General features: G+C 40.9%; 1 protein-coding gene across 2 annotated transcripts in view; it reads right to left on the bottom strand.

Moving 5' to 3' along the window:
• The window catches only part of CYRIA (CYFIP related Rac1 interactor A), a 77,174-nt gene that overhangs the window by 21,359 nt on the left and 39,123 nt on the right, over positions 1–16,692 (bottom strand). The window contains exon 3 of one of the 2 annotated variants that reach the window (XM_038746288.1): positions 13,832–13,911. In XM_038746288.1, the coding sequence (XP_038602216.1) occupies positions 13,832–13,904 (73 nt within the window). In that variant the 5' untranslated portion in view covers positions 13,905–13,911. Of the gene's footprint in view, positions 1–13,831; positions 13,912–14,081; positions 14,162–16,692 lie in introns of both variants that reach the window. The other variant, XM_038746297.1, reaches the window with a different exon arrangement.

Raw genomic sequence — 16,692 nt, 5'->3', positions numbered from 1 at the left:
GAGAAAAATGGAGATAATAAGGTTTGAGGAATTACTAATCACAGCCATAACAAGGCTCTCCACTGTTTTGGCAGGTACAGAAATGACACATTTGCCTACTTTAAAAATGAAACAAAACCCAAATGTCTTCCAACATTTTTTAATTGTTTTCCCCCGCCAAAAAGGTAGGGCAAAAGAATTATTAGATATATGGAAAAAGCCAGATGTGGTGGAATAGGTAATGTTCTGATCCCCACCTGTCAGGAGAGGGGATGGGAATGTGACTCATTCCCAGCTAGACTGTAAATCACCTGAGCACAGGGATTGTGTTTTACTAAAATCTACCCTTTTCTGTCCATCCAAACTTTTACCACGTTAATCCAAGTATTTATCCTATCCTGTCTTAATTACTGCATCAGCCTCCTTGCTGTCCTCCCTGCCTCCTGTATCTCCCCACTCCAGTCCATACTTCACTCTCCTGAATGGATCATTTTCCTAAAAAAATATTCAGTTCATGTCTTCCCATTCCTCAAGAACCTGCAGTAGTTACCATCCACTGCTGCATCGAACAGAAACTCCTTACTATTGGCTTTAAATCACTCAATCAGCTCACATCCTCCTACCTCACCTCACGTATATCCTGCTACAGTCCAACCTGCACACTTTGCTCCTCTAACAGTAGATAACTCAATGTGCCCCAGTCTTGTCTACATCACTGCCGAACCCTTTCCCACATCCTCTCCCTGGCCTGGAACTCCCTCCCCCTCTACATATGCCAGGCCACAACTCTCTCCACCTTCAAAGCATTATTAAGGTCACATCTCCTCCAAGAGGCCCTCCCTGAAAAAGCCCTCCTTTCATCACCATCAATCGTATTTATTGAGCGCTTACTGTGTGCACAGCACTGTACTAAGCACTTGGGAAGTACAAGTACAAGCTCCTTTCCCCAGCTCCCTCTCCCTTCTGTGTCACCTATGCACTTGGAACTGTGACTTTTGGGCATTTGATATTTTCCCCACCTGAAGCTCGCAGCACTTATGTATGTATCTTTAAATTATATGTTATAAATTATTTATTTATATTAATGCCTGTGTCTGTAAGCTCGTTAATAATAACAATAATAATGGCATTTGTTAAGCACTTCATATATGCAAAGCACTGTTCTAAGCGCTCGGTAGAATACAAGGTGATCAGGTTGTTCCACGGGGGGCTCACAGTCTTAATCCTCATTTTACAGATGAGGTAACTGAGGCACAGAGAAGTTAACTGACTTGCCCAAAGTCACACAGCTGACAAGCGGGGAGCCAGGATTTGAACCCATGAACTCTGGCTCCCAAGCCCGGGCTCTTTCCACTGAGTCACACTCGTTGTGGGCAGGGAACGTATCTACCAACTCTGTTGTATTGTACTCTCCCAAGCGCTTAGTACAGTGGTCTGCACATAGTATGCGCTCAATAAATGCCACTGATGATGATGGAAGCTTTATTGGACTTTCTCAAGTGCTTAGTACAGTGCTCTGCAAACAGGAAGTTTGCAATAAATAGCACTGACTAATCAATCAATCACTTTACTAGCACTTGAAAGAGCACAACAGAGTTGGTTGGGATCTCAGCCTTCAAATTTTGCTCCTCTAGCAACAGTGTTCTCCTGATCTCTGTTTTTATTTTGTCTTTTATGTTGTTTTTGTGCTTTCTCAATTCACCTCTCCTGTGTGTCTGTTGCCAGTCCCATCTCCTCCCTTATATAATGATTATGAGCCTTTAAAGGCCCAGGGGCCAGGTTTAATTTCAACCAATGCAGGGCTTAGCACAGTGCTCTGCATACAGTAAGTGCTTAGTAACAGTAGTAATAATAATGGTATTTTTTAAGCTCTTCATTCATTCATTCAATCATATTTATTGAGCGCTTCCTGTGTGCAGAGCTCTTACTAGGTGCCGAGCACTGTTCTAAGTACTGGGATGGATATGAGGTTATCAGATTGTCCTATGTGGGGCTCACAGTCTTAATCCCCATTTTACAGATTCGGTAACTAAGGCACAGAGAAGTGACTTGCTCAAAGTCACACAGCGGACAAGTGGCAGAGCCAGGATTAGAACCCACGACCTCAGACTCCCAAGCCCATGCTCTTTCCACTAGCCTCGCTGCTTCTAGTACTACTATTTCTACTCCTTCAACTACTACTACTGAAAGTACGCTGGTTGTGGGCAAGGAACAAGTCTACCAACTCTGTTGTATGCTCTCAAGTCTTAGTACAGTGCTCTGCACCCAAGAAATGCTCAATAATTACCACTGGTTGATTGACTGATAGGCCAAACTGCTGTTAATAATAATAATTAATAATCATGGTATTTGTTAAGTGCTTACTGTGAGCCAGGCACTGTACTAAGCGCTGGGGTAGATACAAGTTAATCAGATTGGACACAGTTCCTGCCCCACACGGGGCTCACAGTCTCAATCCCCATCTTACAGATGAGGGAACTGAGGCACAGAGAACTAAAGTGACTTGCCCAAGGTCATACAACAGACAAGTGGCAGAGTTGGGATTAGAACCCAATACCTTCTGACTCTCAGGGCCATGCTCTATCTATTATGCCATGCTGAGCAGAATGCTAGCTGGCACTCTCGGTCCAGTAAAAACTCCATTCATCCAGCCATTATTTGCATCATTGTCACCTGCGTAGCCTGTAACCCCCGATTCATTTTCACCTCCTTCAACTGTTCCTTGTTTCACAGGAACAGAAAGTATAAACATCTGGCTGGAGACACTCAGTTCCCTCAAAAACACAAACTATCCAGCCTAATAACTAAAAAAAAGCCATTCAAAGCAAAGGCAGCCACGACACCATTGGAAACTAAGATCATCCTAGATTTAAACATAGACTCCCTGTAATCCAGGGTTTCAAAAGAGGAGTACGATTGTATCTAGTATCTACCAAAACTATCCATGCAGAGCACAGATTTAGGAAAGAAAATGACATAGACATAAAAAAAATGGGCAGGAAGGCCGACAGGCAGCCTTCCAAAGTCAATGAGCCTTCCTTTTGCAGAACAGCTGAAAGGGGAACAAAGTCAGGACAGAAAAACCACAACGGATGGCAGCTGTGGCATGTAATTGATAAAGACAGGCCCAAGACCGATGCAGGTCCTTATCCTGCAGTTGCTACAGTCAAGTATGTTGCTGTATTAAAGAACAAGACATGGAAACCACCGTGATAATAATAATTATAACAATAATGGCATTTGGTAAGCGCTTACTATGTGCCAAGCACTGTTCTAAGTGCTGGAGTAGATACAAGGTAATCAGGTGGTCCCACGTGGGGCTCACAGTCTCAATCCCCATTTTACAGATGAGGGAACTGAGGCACAGAGAAGTTGAGTGACTTGCTCAAAGTCACACAACTGATGGTACTTGTTAAGTGCTTACTATATTCCAAGCACTGGGGTAGATACAAGCTAATCAGATTGGATTCACAGTCCCTGTCCCACACTGGGCTCACACTCAATCCCCATTTTTTACAGATGAGTTACATGAGGCCCACAGAAGTTAAATGACTTGCTCAAGGACATACAACAGACAAGTGGTAGCGCCGGAATTAGAACCCATGACCTTCTGACTTCCAGGCTTATGCTCTATTCACTATACCATGGTACTTCTCATGGAGTAAGTGAGCCCATTGTTGGGTAGGGACCGTCTCTATACGTTGCCAATTTGTACTTCCCAAGTGCTTAGTACAGTGCTCTGCACACAGTAAGTGCTCAATAAATACGATTGAATGAATGAATGCCTACTGGAGTCAGCTGGGCTTTCTGCTAAAGTAAAACAAAACATGCAGATCCATCATGGTAAAGTACCTGGGTTTCATCTCCCAGGGTCAAGCCCCAAGCAGCGTGGTTTAGTGGAAAGAGCCCAGGCTTAAGAGTCAGAGGTCGTGGGTTCTAATCCCGCCTCCGCCACTTGTCAGCTGTGTGACTTTGGGCAAGTTACTTAACTTCTCGGTGCCTCAGTTACCTCATCTGTAAAATGGGGATTGAGACTGTGAGCCCCACGTGGGACACCCTGATTACCCTGTATCTACCCCAGCACTTAGAACAGTGCTCGGCACATAGTAGGTGCTTAACAATCAATTAATCGTATTTATTGAGCGCTTACTATGTGCAGAGCACGGTACTAAGTGCTTGGGAAGTACAAGTTGGCAACATATAGAGACGGTCCCTACCCAACAGTGGGCTCACAGTCTAGAAGTGGGCTCACAGTCTAGAAATATCAACATTATTATTCTAAGCCCAAGGGTGCACACTCAAAGGAGGGAGAGAGAAATTGCCATCCCACCCACCCACTGAAGTCCAAACATCCTCTTTACTGCATTCCAGGTACTGTACTAAATGCTGAGGTAGATACAGGCTAATTGGGTTGGACAGAGTCCATGTCCCACATGGGGCTCACAGTCTTCAACCCCATTTTGCAGAGGAGGTAACTGAGGCACACAGAGGTTGAGTGGCTTGCCTGGGGTCGCACGGCTCGCATGTGGCGGGGCCAGGATTGGAACCTAGGTCCTCCGCCTCCTAGGCCCACGCTTTAACCACTAGACCATGCTGCTTCCTATTGCCAATCAATCAATCAATCAATATTTACTGACCACTTACTGTACGCAGAGCACTGGATTAAGAACTTGATCTGTAGAAAGTGCCTACAATTTCACCAACCACAGGAAGTGTTCTTTCTTAATTCTTTAAACAGTGGGGCTCTTCCTAAGTGCTTATTTCAGAGTTCCTTACGTGCTAAGTACTCAATGAGTCCCACTGATTCATTGTTCATCAACTCAGCAGCCAAAAATTCGTGAAGCGTTCCATATTTTTTTATTTTGTTTATATGTTTTGTTGTCTGTCTCCCCCTTCTAGACTGAGAGCCCGCTGTTGGGTAGGGACCATCTCTATATGTTGCCAACTTGTACTTCCCATGCGCTTAGTACAGTGCTCTGCACACAGTAAGCACTCAATACATACAATTGAATGAATGAATTCCCCCCACCTTATATCCTCAGTATCGGCATAGCTTCTGACACATCCCTCACACCGAGCAAGAGACAGTAACTGAAGGGCCACCCCACTCATTACTCACATCAACACACCTCAACAAATCTCTTAATAGTGCTGCATCCTTCTTCCTCCCCTTTCACCGATGCTATTCTGCAGTTCTCCCTCTCCCTGTCCCACTCCTTTTCCCTGCCTGATAGAAAGCGGTAGCAGCCGCAGCAGAAGCGAGAAGTTCACTCGCTCCAATGCCTCCCAAGAAACCTGTGCTGCTGCTGCTAACTGCAGACTTTTCCTATCACGCCTGAATTACTGTATCAGCCTCCTTGTTGATGTTTCAGCCTCCCATCTCTCTGCACTCCAGTCCACAGTTCACTTTGCTGCCCAGATCATTTTTCCATAAAAACATTCAAGGACATGTTTCCCTATTTCTCAACAAACTCCAGTGGTTGTCCAACCACCTCCGCAACAAACAAAAACTCTTCACCATCGGCTTTAAAGCCCTCTCCTACCTCACCCTGCTACTTTCTTACTACAACCCAATCCGCACATTTCGCTCCTCTAATACTAACGTTCTCACTGAACCTCAATCTCGTCTGTCTCACTGCCGACCACTTTGCCCATGTCCTCCCTCTGGCCTGGAATGCCTCACTCCTCAAATCCGACAATGATTCTCCCCACCTACAAAGCCTTATTCAAGACACATCTCCTCCAAGAGGCCTTCCCTGACTAAGCCCTCCTTTCCTCTTCTCCCACTCCTTTCTGTGCTGCCTTGATTTGCTCACTTCATTTATCCCCTAGTCCCAGCCCCACGTAATGTATGCACATATATGAAATGTATTTCTATTAATGTCTGTCTCCTCCTCTAGACTGTAAGCTCGTTGTGGGCAGGGAATGTGTCTGTTCATTGTTATATTGTGTTTTTTCAACTGCTTAGTGCAGTGCTCTGCAAACAGTAAGTGCTCAATAAATATGATTGATTGAATAAATGAATGAGTGAATGAATGGAAAACTGTCCCTTGGGGTCAGGGCTGGATGGTAGACTGTGAGCCCACTGTTGGGTAGGGACTGTCTCTATGTGATGCCAATTTGTACTTCCCAAGCGCTTAGTACAGTGCTCTGCACATAGTAAGCACTCAATAAATACGATTGATTGATTGATTGACAAAGGAATTCCTGAGAGCCAAGCTGGAGATCCTGATTTTACAGGCACCGTTTGGGAAATAAAGTAAAGTGTTTGCTTAGGAGAAAGGTAGGGCTCAGGGCTAACTGTGTGCTCAAATACCTTTGATGTGGAAATTGCAATAATTAAGTTATGATACAGAAGAATGAGGAAATAGCATAGCTATTTCCAGTCTCAGATTGGTAAATTTAGCTATTTTCCCTCTGGAAGGAAGTCTTGTTTAAATCCCAATACATAACATGGAATAATTAGAGTAATCATTATTGACTCTAACTACAGTTCAACTATTTGCCAAGGGACCAAATCTCAATATCACTTGACCAACACCTTCATCTTCACCTTGTCCTCTGACTAATAAGAACACACATAAAGACAAAGTTACTCCATCATTGTATATGACAAAGGTGAAATGTTGGAATATTTCTAGCTTTACATTAAGAGAACCAGAGGAAGTTTTTTTTCTTTCTTGCAGAGCAAAATAAACAGTATTTTTCCACAATTCTGATAATCCTAGATATAATGTCTTCCCCAGTTTTGGAGAAATTCTCTTCCTTTTACAAAGTGGGATGCCTGTAATTCTGTATTCTGAGAATTTGTTAAAAGCTGTAATTGTATCTGGTTATGAAGAATGACTGTCAATTAGGGTTCTGACATTTCTATGGTAATATTAAACAATAATGAGATGAGTTTGATATCTGGATTCAACATGTGGAGAGGAAATGTTGATAAGAAAGGTCATCTATGGCTTCAGAGAGACTGAATGCATTCGAGGCATTTGCCTTTTATGACTTTGCACAAAAACTCTCATGGAAATGGTTCAACCAAAGCCTGATAGAAACCTTTGTATGACTCTATCATGAAATAAAGGATGCAGTTTACCCATAAATAAGCTGTTCAGCTATGCTTTTCATCTTAAAATTTTCACTGCCTATCATATTGCTCTAGATTCATCCTAACTCTTCTATTTAACCTGTGTTTGTATATAAAATTATTTATTTTCCCACTTGAGTTTAGCTCAGGGTGTCCTAAGGCTTCAGGCATAGACACCATTATTAAGTTACTTCACTCACTCTATGCCAATCCCTAACTGTTTACTATCAGTTTTATTATTGTACTTGTTAAGCACTTACTATGTGTCAAGCACTGTTCTAAGTGCTGGGGAAGATACAAGGCAATCAAGTCCTGCAAGGAGCTCAAAATATATTAGGTCAATGATAATACTTTTACATTCAATCATGAAAAATATAGTACAGAATTTAACTTCCGATTTTCTAAATGTACGGTTAACTTTATTGGTGTGCATTAATTATGATTTTGATTATAATAGCCTTCTCTTGTGAAATTTAATGTCTATATGCAAAAGAACCAATAATTTCCAAGGTCCTCCTTGAGATTACTGAAAATTGTTTCACATACAGGAAACATTTTCTCCAACAGTATAGTAGCTAACAATCACTGTGATTTACACTAGCAATTTTGGAAACCATTACTTTCAGAAGTATAAGGACAACTCTGTACAGTCCATTACACTTTAAGTGATTTAAAAGTCCACTCTGGGCAGACAATAATGAGAAGCACTGAATCGTATCACGCTTATTATAATTTTTCAGATATATATTTACGAAGAACTCATTAATTCATGGTACCTGGCTCTTTTAATATAATGCATGTCAGTTTGCTGATGTATAAATATTCTTTGCAGATAAATCTGATCTATTTTAAAGCATGATGATAAATAACATCTGTCAACATTTTCATTTGATCTCATTTGTATTTTAAACATTTTGTATTTTCATAGTGTAATCTTATTTTTTTTCTGATTAGAGCAGAATAACCATAATTTCATAGTTTCAGTAGGGAAATTTATTGTGCTTTAATTCTGCAAAATGGCTAGGGTGACATCTTATGCAACACAGAATTGAAAAACAAAAAAAACTCTAAACACTCACTCAAAGTACTTTATTTTGAGGTTTCTCTTGCCCTTTGAAAACACTTCAAGGTTTCACCAAGTTATATGTCCTTTTCAGGGACCAAAATCTTCTTTATAAGCTTGTTTAAACCAGGAGTAGAAAGATATGATTCTCTTTGCGTGTCCCATGAAAATAGAAACAATCTATTGCATATTTTATTTTTCAGGTTAAAGTGAGAAACATGGAATATTTTTGTTCCATTTGCCAATGGCAGTAATAGTAGTTTTCTAATATGACTACACACTGAGAAAACAGAAAAAACTGGGGACACCCAACTAAGATCAATTAGGTTTCTTATTGGCAATGAGGAAGAAAAGGTATATCAGGACTGAAAAGCTACAGTGTATATGGGTGCTTTCTGTTGTCTACATTCTAGGATATAGCCCTTTATGATGCACCCTTACAGCAAACTAAGTTTGTTTTCTTCTTTTCTGCTATGATTAGAAAGTGCTAGAAAGACAGGTCAGGTGAAGATAAAGGGAAGGTATTATTACTGTTCTTCCCACAATTTTTTTACCTAACAGTCTCATTTGATTGTGGTGAGGGTAAAAGACAGAATCATGACCTTATCCGACCTCATCCCCTCTCATCTTATCAAAACACTTGCTCCCTCCTTCTTCTCTCCCCGACCACCATCTTCAATTGTTCACTCTCCAGTGGCTCCTTTCCCACTGCCTTCAAACATGTTCATGTCTCCCCTATCCTAAAAAACAAAAACCTCCCTTGATCTCATGGTTCCCTCCACCCATCGTCCCATCTCCCTCCTATCATTCCTCTCCAAACTCCTTGAGTGGGTTGTCTATGCCCTCTGTCTCAAGTTCCCCACTTCTGTTTCTCTTCTTGAGCTCCTCCAATCTGACTTCCATCCCCTTCACTTCACAGACCTCTCACTGGTTACTACTAATCTCCTTGCGAAATCCAATGACCTCTACACCTCTCTAAGCCTCCTCAACCTCTGAGATACCTCCGACATTGTTGACCCCTGTCGACCACCCCCTTCTCCTGGAAACATTACTCAACTTCGGCTTCACTGACACAGTCCTCTCCTGGTTCTTCTCCTCCTCTCTGACCACTCATTTTCAGTCTCTTCCATGGGATCCTTCTTTGCTCCCACACCCTAACTGTAATCATCGCTCAAAATTCAGTTCTCAGCCCCATTCTATTCTCCATTTACACCCACTCCCTTGGAGAACTCATTTGTTCACATGACTTCAACTACCACCTCTATGTGGATGATTCCCAAATCCACATCTCCAGCCTTTATCTCTCTGCCTCTCTGCAGTCTCGCACTTCCTCCTGCCTTCAAGACATCTCCACTTGAATGTCCTGCCATTATCTCAAACTTAACATGTCCAAAACAGAACTCCTTATCTTCCCACATAAACCTTATCCCCCCTCTGTCTTTCCCATTACAGTAGACAGCACCACTATCTTTCCTGTCTCACAAACCCTAACCTTGGTGTTATCCTTGAGTCCTCTCTCTCATTCAACCCACATACTCAATATATCACTAAGTCCTATTGGTTCAACCTTCAAAACATGGCTAAAATGTGTCCTTTCCTCTCCATCCAAATTGATACCAAATTAATCCAAACATTTATCCTATGCCACCTTGATTACTGTATCAGCTTCCTTGCTGACCTCCCTGCCTTCTGTCTCTTCCCACTCCAGTCCATACCTCACTCTGCTCCCTGGATCATTTTTCCACAAGAATGTTTAGGCCATGTTTCCCCACTCCTCAAGAACCTTTAGTGGTTGCCCATCCACCTCAACATCAAACAGAAATTCCTTACCATCAACTTTAAAGCACTCAATCACCTTGCCCCCTCTTACATCAGCTTGCTACTCTGATTCTACAACCCAGCCCACACACGTCTAGTGCCAACTTACTCACCATACCTCGATCTTGTCTAACTCGCCGCCGACCTCTCACCCACGTCCTGTCTCTGCCCCGCAATGCCCTCTTTCTTCATATCTGACAGACAGTCTCCCCACCTTCAAAGCCTTATGGAAGGCACATCTCCTCCAAGAGTCCTTCCCTGAATAAGCCTTCAATTCCTCTTTTCCCACTCCCTTCTGCATCACCCTGACATGCTCCTTTTATTTATCACCTTTTATTCACCACCCCTGTCCCCCAGGCCCACAGCACTTTCCCAAATGCTTAGTACAGTGCCCTGTACACAGTCCTTCTGACTCCCAGGACCATGCTCTGTCCACTAGACCACACTGCTACTTGAATATCCTGCTGACCCCTCAAGCTTAACATATCCAAAACAGAACTCCTAGGCTTCCCACCCAAACCCTCTCCTCCATCGAACTTTCCCATCACTGTAGACCACCATATTTCCTGTCTCCCAAGCCCTTAGCATCATCCTTGACTCATCTCTTTCATCCAACCCACTAATTCAGCCACTTATCAAATCCTGTCAATTCTCTTCACATCCCCAGAACCTGCCCCTTTCTCTCTGTCTAAACTGCCACCATGCTAGTCTCAGCACTTGTCATATCCTGCCTCGACTACTGCGTCAGCCCCCCCACTGACTTCCCTGACTCCAGGTTCCCCCTTCGATAGATCATACTTCCTCCGATCACATGTACCATTTTTCCAAAAGAATCGTTCTGCACATATTTTCCACTCCTTAAAGATCTCAAATGCTTGCCTATCTAATGAACAGAAACTCATCAGCTTCAAAGCACTCAATCAACACTCCCCCTCCAACCTAACATCACTCCTCTTCCACTTAGCTCCTCTAATGTCAACCTACTTCCTGTGCCGCAATCTCACCCTCTCATCATTGATGTCTTGCTCACGCCTTCCATCCTGCTTTGAAGTCCTTCTACCTTTGGATCCAAGAGATCACCATTCTCCCCATCTTCAAAGCCATACTAAAATTATATTTCCTCCACAAATTCATCTAATATCCCATCCCCCACCCTCTTTTCCTTCCATTCTATGTCATCTATGCAGTTAAGTCTGTACCCCCTTAGCACTTCACTGTTCACCCCCCACCATCCCCACAACACTTCTGTGTACATCCTTATACTTTGCTGCTTTCCCATCTATTATTCATTTTAATATCTGTCTCCCCGGCTACGCTGTAAACTCCTTGAGGGCAGAGATGGTATCTCTCTATTATACTCAACCAAGTGCTTAGAACAGTGCTCTGTACACGGTAAATGCTCAATAAATACCACTGATTGACTGATCTAAGTTATTGCCGCTCAAGTAGCAACAGCAGAACTCCCAGTGCTTCCACAAAAGAGAAATAAAATATTGGACAAAGAAACAGATCTAGAAATATTTAGTGACAGAAAACAAACAGGAAAAAAAGTGATTATGCATATATATCAATCAATAAATGATGTTTACTGATTGTTTACTATCCACAGAGCACTCTAAGTGCTAGGGAGAGTACAACATAACAGAATTAGCAGACATGTTCCCTTTCCATAACGAGCTTATAGAAAACACCTTTCAAAGTCCAAAGAATAATTTCAAGCAGATGCACGCAACTCAGAATTCTAGACATTGACATCTTAAATAGCTTAATATTCTTGAAACTCAGTACAATTATATTTCATCTTTGACAAAATATTAAAAGGGATGTTAAAAACAGAAATATATTCTGGGATGTCAAATTTATTTAAATTGATAGACACTTGTCAAAGATAGTATCAACTTCCAAAATTGGGACAGGCAGACAATTCTCCAATCTTGCACTGTGCTTGAGTTTATAAGGAAAAAATTTTCTATGCCTTCAGTAATCTTTAGAGCTTGTAAGTAATCTGTCTCAGGGATAGTCCATTTTCAGTTAAAAAAAACCCAACAAAAAACAAAGGAAGATTGTTTAATGCTTCCCTACTACCAGACCAGCTGTTTCCTTCCAATTCTAGAGTTTGGGTTCCAACCCAAGGAGCACTTTCCTTTTATTTTTTAATGGAAGGAGCCATGGATTCATATGGAGAAACAGCGTGGCTCAATGGAAAGAGCCCGGGCTTTGGAGTCGGATGCCATGGGTTCGAATCCCGACTCCACCACTTGACTGCTGTGTGACCTTGGGCAAGTCACTTAACTTCTCTGAGCCTCAGTTACCTCATCTGTAAAATGGGGATTAAGATTGTGAGCCCTACATGGGGCAACTTGATCACCTTGTATCCCCCCAGCACTTAGAACAGTGCTCTGCACATAGTAAGCACTTAACAAATGCCATCATTATTATATGGTCCTTTGTAGTGAGGCAGTCAGAAACCCTAGAGCTTGACTAAATTATCCTCATGCACTAGATTACTAGATGCACTGTAGTACTGTTGGAGATAATAATAATAATAATAATGACATTTATTAAGTGCTTACTACGTGCAAAGCACTGTTGGTTTTGATATCCACAGTCTTGGATGAAGTAGAATTCAAAATGATTGAAGTCATGTGCACTGGCTCTGGGCTTCAAAGACTTGCCTTTTTCTTTGCCAATCTCCACCCCAAAACACATACACACGAAGAAACACTGACACATAAAACCCACGATTGAATACATAATAAGCAATCCAAACAGCTTCAACATGCTCTCTGAGAGGCAGCAATTAAAACCTATGTTGGGGGCGGGGGGAAGCTCACATTTACAGGCTTACAAATATTGGTCACGTACAAATAGTGGATTAAGGCCATAGGAAATACACTCCACTTTGCACTAGAATCAAAATTAAATAGTCTAGGTATGTAGGTGTGCAGGTGCATTTGTGAGTGTTCACCATCACTTAAGAAGTATTTTTCAAAATGCAATGAAAATAGGCCATATTACACTTCCATGAAGTAAGGCAAGAAAAATGTAGGCCTTAATAGGAATGCCATAAATTGGGTTAAATGTAAGCCTTCAGTGTGTATAATTGGGAAAGAAAACTTATATCAGAATACACAAGTCTGACCCAAACCCCTTTCTCCTGGCATCTACTTTAAGTACCTTAGGAAATATTGCCAAGAGACATACCACAATGAAAGAATTTGGATTTTTTTTTGAGGGGGGGGGAGGGAAGGGCATGTTTTCTGTGAGAGATTAGAACAACCTAAAATGTGCCCACAAACCATTTTGCCCCAAAGAATATTTAATCCATAAGAAAAAAAATAAAGTCAAATAAATGTGTTTTAAAAACCAGTTATAAAATCAGTGCATGTTAGATTTGAAAATTAGATTTGAAAATTGTGCAGGCAAATAATTAGAGATTATGCAATCAATTATATGCATATTTAGTTTCTGTTGCTATTTTGGAATTAAACAAAAAAATCCAAGTAGTATAATAGTGAGATGAAGTACGAATTGAATTGAAAAATGCAGTTTGTATTTAAACAATTTCAGCCAATAAAACAGAATAAAAAGTGTTTACTCATCCATAATTCTTAAGCAAATCTTTTTGAAAACAGTCAAACCCATTCATGAGAAGTTGCTAAGTGTCTCCTCTTAGGATAACAAATTCCTTTATAAATCAAATCAGTAGCACAGTTGACCACTGTATTATCTCTTCTTTCCCACAAAAATCTACAGAAAAACATGATTCATCAGAATGGTTGAAATTTTGCCATTGTTATCCCCATTGAAATAAGACGCATCCATGCATGAGCTATATTAGGAAAATAAAGAAGCGGGTTGAAGCCAGACCAACAAACTTTGCTCACTTTCAAAGTCAAGGAAAAAGTCTGGCCCCTGATCAAGGTCTGTGCAAGTGAGAACTTTTAAAAGATTTCCCATTGGAATCCTGAAAGATAGAAAAGGAAGAAAGAAACCATCCTGAGTCAACATTCACTGAGAAATCCGCCCCAACAGTTGGGTTCTGCAGACATCTTGCAAGTTTAAAACTTCTTTGTCAACCAGCTGTAAAGTCACAGGAAAATGTTCTAGCATTGTCTTGTAATTCTTTGAACTTACTTTCAAAATCCAGGAAAAAATGTGGATAGTTTTCAATTTCCCTGGTAAGGACCTTAAGAAGATTACCCATCCCAGCAAACCTAGTGGATGTAACACAAAATTATAGACAGTTATAAATGCAAAAATGGACCATTAAAAGGGTTTGACACATCAACAATGAACATTAATAATATTTGAAAGTCTCCATATAAAAACTCCTTTCCTGAGTAGACAGAAAATTACTTCGAGGTTCTATGAAGTAGAAGAATTTTACCAATATCACACCTACCTGATATGAAATTTGGGGCTTCTAGAAAAATACTGACTATTTCTCTAGTGTGTAAATGGTCATACTAGTTTTCTTCCTTAAGAAAATCAAATAAAATAAGAAACAAATCCAAGAATTTAGAAACTAGGTTATGTACAAGGGATGAGTGTCCCTGTATGTTCTAACAACTCTTCTTTTCTGCATCTACCCCTTTAATGCTTAGGAATAATAGCTTTGTTTTGTCCGAGTGACTAAGAAAACAATAATCAAAATAATAAAAATCAAAAACCTAATTTGAGAAGTTTGTCCTTTCCTAAAATATAGAAGAGTAGGAACTGAACTGGGCATCAGGCAGCCATTCAGTAAACAATGTAAGCTGGGAAAATATCGGCCAGTCTCATAAACAACTCCACTCTCTCATTCTCTGACTTCTCTCCTCAAAAGCTCAAAAAATAGATAATTCTCTGTTTTGGATAGTTACTGAATCACCTTCCTGGAGGCAGGGAGGCTGGCTTCTCTTGATATCTCGTCCCACTTTATTCTTCTACACAATATTTTCCTTTGCTGTCACTTCCAGCTCTATTTCACCCTATAACTTTTTTACACTTCTTTTTCTTGAAATCAAAGTTCAGGAGGAGAAACGAATTTCTCTAGGGTCTGCTATCCGAAGGAGCAAATTTCAATGAGCCATGCTAGAAAAATGAGAATTGTAACATTATAAAGGAACCTCTTACACAATTCCAATATTTAATAGCAGCCCCAACTTTCACAGAAAACTTGAAAAGAAGTAAAACACCCTCAGCATCATTTTCTTTATGCAAACTATAAATCATAAGAGCCATTAATGCTTTGGGGTCCCACAGTGATCTACATTATTTGACTACTGGAACACAGGATATATGTCAAGGCTTTGAAAATTTGTAATGTCCTGCAAAGAAGATATACAAGAATATATTATAAGATGACTTTTGAACATTAGCTTTTCTAAATGGTTTCTAGCTTACTTACAGAGATTGATATATATTAGGCTTCTGAGCAAGGTAATGTCAAGATTGTGCTGATTTAACCACACTACCACGCTGTATAAAATCTTATGCACTTACCTATCACTTGGAGAAGTTGAAATGATTGTACATGTAAATGCACAAATGAACAATGAATGAATTACAAACGCCATTACTGCCAACAATATCGTGTTGCATCAGGAGGTAACAAAGAGCTTTAAAACTTTTAGAAATAGTGCTGCTTAAATAAGATGATTAAATGTTTAATTAATAGGACCTTCATTACACTTCAAGTTCATTTCTCATCCCTCCTTCCTGCTTTCCTACACTTTTATTCCTATCTGTTCTATACCTCTTATTGTGACGAAAAAGAATATATAGAGAAGCAGCGTGGCTCAGTGGAAAGAGCACGGGCTTTGGAGTCGGAGGTCATGGGTTCAAGTCCCGGCTCCACTAACAGTCAGCTGTGTGACTTTGGGCTAGTCACTTCACTTTGCTGGGCCTCAGTTCCCTCATCTGTAAAATGGGGATTAAGACTGTGAGCCCCCATGGGACAACCTGATCACCTTGCAACCTTCTCAGTGCTTAGAACAGTGCTTTGCACATAGTAAGTGCTTAATAAATGCCATTATTATTATTATAGAGCAATAGAACTGCAATTCTCAACACTCCACCCAAAAATCCAAAAGCCACACAGCCGATTTTCAAAGCCTAAAATAATAATTTCATTCACCACGTCAGTCATCTAGCTGATCTTACAGACTGTTGATCCATGAGTATGCTCCTTCAATCAATCAATAGTGTTTCTTGAGCACTTACTCTGTGCAGAGCACTGTACTGAGAGCTTGAAAGAGTACAATATAAAAGAGTTGGTAGAAATGTTCCCTGCCCCAAAGAAGCTGACAGTCTAGATGGGGAGAGAGACTTATAGAAAATTATGGGTAGGCACATAAGTGCTGTGGGACTGGGGATGGGGAGAATAAAGGGTATAAATCCACGGACAAGGGTGAGGTTCATTTCATGCAGAAACCACATTTCTCTTCTAGGAGTGTACCTCATTTGCTGTTTGGAGTTAAAAAGATGAGAGGACTAGCTGTGTGGTTCAACATTTTCCACCTCATTCTCCAACTTGGTATGAGTCATTAAGGAATGAGGCAGCACAGCACTGGCTTTCCAGCGCAGAATCAAGCAAGACACAGATGGCTATTCATTCATTCATTCAATTGTATTTATTGAGCACTTACTGTGTGCACAGCACTGTACTAAGCGCTTGGGAAGTACAAGTTGATCCCAGGCTGGATGCTGCAAAAGTGGAACCTAAAAATTCCTGGTTTTACATCTACTGTTTTACGGTAGTGTG

Source organism: Tachyglossus aculeatus, chromosome 1, assembly GCF_015852505.1.
Source record: "Tachyglossus aculeatus isolate mTacAcu1 chromosome 1, mTacAcu1.pri, whole genome shotgun sequence".
In the NCBI taxonomy this organism is placed as follows: Eukaryota; Metazoa; Chordata; class Mammalia; order Monotremata; family Tachyglossidae; genus Tachyglossus; species Tachyglossus aculeatus.
This window is presented reverse-complemented; position numbering and strand designations above follow the sequence as displayed.